This window comes from Carlito syrichta, unplaced genomic scaffold, assembly GCF_000164805.1.
Source record: "Carlito syrichta isolate Samal-C Ts95f unplaced genomic scaffold, Tarsius_syrichta-2.0.1 Scaffold289251, whole genome shotgun sequence".
Lineage (NCBI taxonomy): Eukaryota > Metazoa > Chordata > Mammalia > Primates > Tarsiidae > Carlito > Carlito syrichta.
The window spans coordinates 598,629-602,969 of NW_007233347.1; the positions used below are offsets into that span (position 1 = coordinate 598,629).

At 44.1% G+C, this 4,341-nt stretch overlaps 1 protein-coding gene across 1 annotated transcript in view; it reads right to left on the minus strand.

The window, feature by feature from the left end:
• Nucleotides 1-1,526, minus strand: part of MAP7 (microtubule associated protein 7) — a 190,038-nt gene extending 188,512 nt beyond the window's left edge. The window contains exons 1-2 of the mRNA XM_021710500.1: nucleotides 1,425-1,526; nucleotides 576-715 (exon numbers count right to left, since the gene is read on the minus strand). Coding sequence (XP_021566175.1) covers nucleotides 576-708 — 133 coding nt within the window. The 5' untranslated portion in view covers nucleotides 709-715; nucleotides 1,425-1,526. The remainder of the gene's footprint in view (nucleotides 1-575; nucleotides 716-1,424) is intronic.
• Between the last annotated feature and the right edge of the window lie 2,815 nt (nucleotides 1,527-4,341).

The following is a 4,341-nucleotide window of genomic DNA, read 5'->3' on the forward strand; positions in this document are numbered from 1 at the left end:
CACCCCACCCCATGCCCGCCCCTGTACCCCACCTCCAAGTTTGCTTTTCAGCATAGAAAAGAAAGTGACATCTCAACCCTCTGCCCAAGGAAAGACTGCATTCTTAGGACACTTTAACACATCCCTTTTAAGGAGAAACTCCCTTCATTAAACAGAAATTATCCGATGCACCTAAAAAAGGTAGGGGATATTCCTTTAAACCTTGATAACTCATATTTCCTTCTCCTGATGAGGACAAAGTCACTGATCACTGTTCATGGGAAAATCAAAGATCTCTAGGCCAAGAAAGTAGCTTGAGTCAAAAAAGGCACCTGATGTGAAAGGTACCAAATCTGCAAAAACTGCTTCCTATTGCATACACGCAAACACACACACACACACACACACACACACACACACACACACACACACACACACAGTCCTACAGAGAATGTAGACACTACCAGCAAACTGTGCTAGGAGGTCACAAGCACTCCCCACAGCATGCACGGGTACAGTTTTTAAAATATGCTATAGGCAGTGTGGGGAACGAGGGCTGGATCTGGCTCCGACCAAAGGGTAGAGCTAATGCATACCTTTAGGTCTTCTGGAATTTCCATTCTTTTGCTGCTCATCTTCCTCATTAATGGTGAATAAACCAAGGGAAATTGGCCTTGTATTGGTCTTCTTCGGTCTCTCTTGTCGGATAGCTGTAGCTGATCCTGGCATACTGCTGCTACTTGTTTTTTTTTTTTAATTATTATTATATTAAAAATATATGCTTATGTAATTGCAGCTCCCAGGAAGCTGCTAGATGCTAAGCTGCCGGTTCATTTGAGCACTTGTAATAGATCCCCTCTGGGTAAACAGTTTGCAAACAGCTGACAGATACTACCAGCCACTTGGCAACTGAGGCCCCGCAGTTCCCCCCTCACCTAGCAGCAGCCCCCCCCAGCAGCCCCCTCCCACTTACTCCCCCCCTCAGGCACATGCGCTGGTGAGTACAGGCCTGCATGCAAGCACACACACACACACACACACACACACACACATACACACACTCTCTCTCTCTCTCTCTCTCTCTCTCTCTCTCTCTCTCTCTCTCTCTGTCTCTCTCTGTCTCTCTCTCTGTCTCTCTCTCTCTCTCTCTCTCTCTCCTTCCAGAAAAGCCCTATTAAAGGCACGAGGGTCAGGTGCCTCCCTCCACTGCCTAACCTGTTCAGTCAGATCCCAGCTTCTCCTTCCTGCTGCGGCACTTTTCCCCAATCTTCTTCCTGCCTCTGCACTGTAAAATATGCAGCACACAGCAGAGACGGGAAAATATGATACTGCCTTTAACAGTTGCCCTGACAACCCTGACACATCCTAATCAAGGAGGGCCGGGAGCGGCTCCATCCCCAGCTAAGGAGCGGCAGCCCGCAGGATGCTGGGTTCTGGGAACTCACCAGCAGAGGGTTACTGCCAGAGGCCGCCGGGCAGCTCCCTCTTCCTCTCAGCAGCGGAGGGCAGAATGGGAGGAGAAACATGCAGCAGTGGACTTCTCTGTATGGAGGGAATGGGCCCAAGGCGGGAGGCTTTTTCTTCTCTTTGGAGCTAGGCTGTCTAACGTGACAATGTCTGCAAGCCCCTGTCTGAATGAAGGCACGGTTGGCACCCCCCCACCCCCTGCATCTGGTCCGCTTCCAGAGCCCGTATAAACACATGGTTGGCAGCACCTGTCAGGAGGCCCACCAGTGACCCGTCCCTGAGCCCCTCTGATGAAGACAGGTGAGGCAAGAACTGGGCCCGCTCTCGCCACACAGTGCGGAGCATCTTCTCCGCAAGTCAGGTTGAAAGGACGGTCGCGAGACCCAAGAATCCACCCAAGGGAAAACACCTGCCTCGATGACACTGGTACACTTCCCCCAGCCCCTCCAGCCCTCGCTGCCGGCAGTGCACTTGACCCAGTTTTAGTTCTTCTTTGGATTGTTTTCTCCAAAGCACGTAATCATGTGATTACTGTTTTCTCACTTTGACTCTCCATTTCTACACTGCTTTAAAGTTTGTGCAACGTGCAAAAAAATAAATAAATTCACAATAAATGACAGTTAAAAGTGCCAACTACGAAGGTAAGAAAAAAAAAATCTGTTTCTGCCTTTTCATCTAAATTGAGTCTGCTTAGAAAGTCAAAAGCAATCTGCCCACCCCTAAATTACTTCATTTTCCCTCAATACTTAAACCTACTTATCCAAGAGAGGATCCCAGGGAGTCTAAGCCAAGTGAAATAGCCTCTCTAAATCCTCGGCATGGAACAGTAACTTTGGATAATTTACTCTCTGGGTGCCTCAGTTTTCTCTGTAAAATTGGGGTGATGACATCATTTACCTTATTGAACTAGGGGTGAGGATTAAATGAGTGTAATGCTAGCAATAAAAAGTACCTAATAAATATCAACTATTATTATATTTTGTAATGTATTTATTGAAACTAGTCCCCCCCCTTTTATTTGCTTTGTAATTATTTTCAAGATGTTTCTTGTCCAACTATCAATTCCATCAAGAAATACTTCTATGTTTTTATCTACTCATATTGCCCAGCTCACTGCTGGAGATGTACCAAATGGTTAACCCATGCTTCAAAAATAAATAAATCTTCAGAAATCTTTCGCTCTAAAGGATGGAAAATGTAATTAAGTTCACATGCGTTTAGATCTGTGGACTGGAGGAATGCAGGAAATTTCGGATATAGAATTTATTGAAAATTGGGTTAATCTGTGCAATGGGTCTTTGGAATAAAATAGAGTTTTAGAGTTGAATGGGTCTGAGAAAGCAACTGATTCAGCATCATTTTGCATGCCAGGAAGCTGAGGCTTATGAAATGAAATTCATGTGCCTAGGTCAAATGTTAGCTGAATCTACAATTAAAATATAGACCACTTTCTTCTTGTCCAGTGCTTCTCCTATGACAAATAGAATCCTAGTGCTCTCGCCAACATCTGTGGAGATGGAAGTCAAGGGAGGTCACATGCTTCAAAAATTCAAGATCTTGTTGTTTAAGAAAGAAACAGTGGAAACAAATTGTAAATTTCACATTCTTCTTTTCTATATTTGGTAAACTTTTATTCCTGTTTGACATAATTTGTCATCTCCTTTTTACTTTTCTTTATTCAGATGATCAACAAACATGGGTGGAACATATGCTTATATCACACTATCTGTGAAATGAAAATGTTTTCAAATCCACTTTAGTTTCTTTCCTTTATTTCTAGAGAATCAGGTCAGTACTTACAACAGCAAAACAAAACAAAATAAAAAAACAAAAGCACCCACACAAAACAAGCATGGTTGCACCTACCTTTTGGTAAAGAAAATGAAAATCTGTCTTAAGCAAATGACTAATTTCATTTATATATGTTTGTCACCCAAATAAATCTAATAATTTCCAAATAAAGTTAACTGCCTTTTAACAGCTAACAGAGAACATCTCAAAGTGAGTTTTAAAAAATTTTAAAGAGGAAAAGCTAAAAAAAGAGGGATCTTTTCCTCTACCTTCCAAATAAAAAAATGAGATGATAACATTTTTATGAGGTAGCCTACAAGGAAAAAAAAACCTTCCTAGAAGTGACTTTTAAAAAAGCAAAGTGAGAGCTGAAATTCAAATGACTTCTGTGGAAGATGCACATTCCACGACTCGAGGTTGGTCTGGATGCCCTCAGATTTCTTACAGAAGACACAGGACAGCAAAGCAAAAGCCACCTACAGTTTCATTTGTCCAGATCAAGGAGTCTTCGTTGAGCTCTGCGCTACACTCAGGGCATCCAGTAGGAATAAAGGTACCAGAGGCAGCAAGATCACAGGACACAACGCAGAGGACCACACAGAAGATCAGAACTGAGTCCTTCTCCACAACACCCCACTGATTAATCGTTTTTTCCTTTTCTGTTCACTTCGGTGGAATATCCTTCAAGGACAAAGATGGGATGATTCACTTTCTAGCTTGAGGGGTCATGAGGAGAATTGTGATTTGCATCCAAGTGTGAAAATCACCAAAAAACTTTTTTTTTTGGAGTTAGAGTCTCACTAGTCACTCAGGCTGGAGTGCAGCAGCACACTCACAGCCACCCCACCAAGACCTGCTTGGCTCAGGTGATCCTTCTGCCTCAGCCTTCCAAATAGCTGGAACTACAAACGCGTGATACCAGGCCTGGCTAATTTTTTTTTTTGTGTTGGAGTCTCACTCTGTCGCCCAGACTGGAGTGCAGTGGCCGCTCCCGGCCACCGCAGCCTCGCCTGCTGGGCTCCGGCGATCCTTCCACCTCAGCCTTCCGAGTAGCCGGAATTACAGGCGCGCGCTACCGTGCCCGGCTGATTTTTTGATTTATTG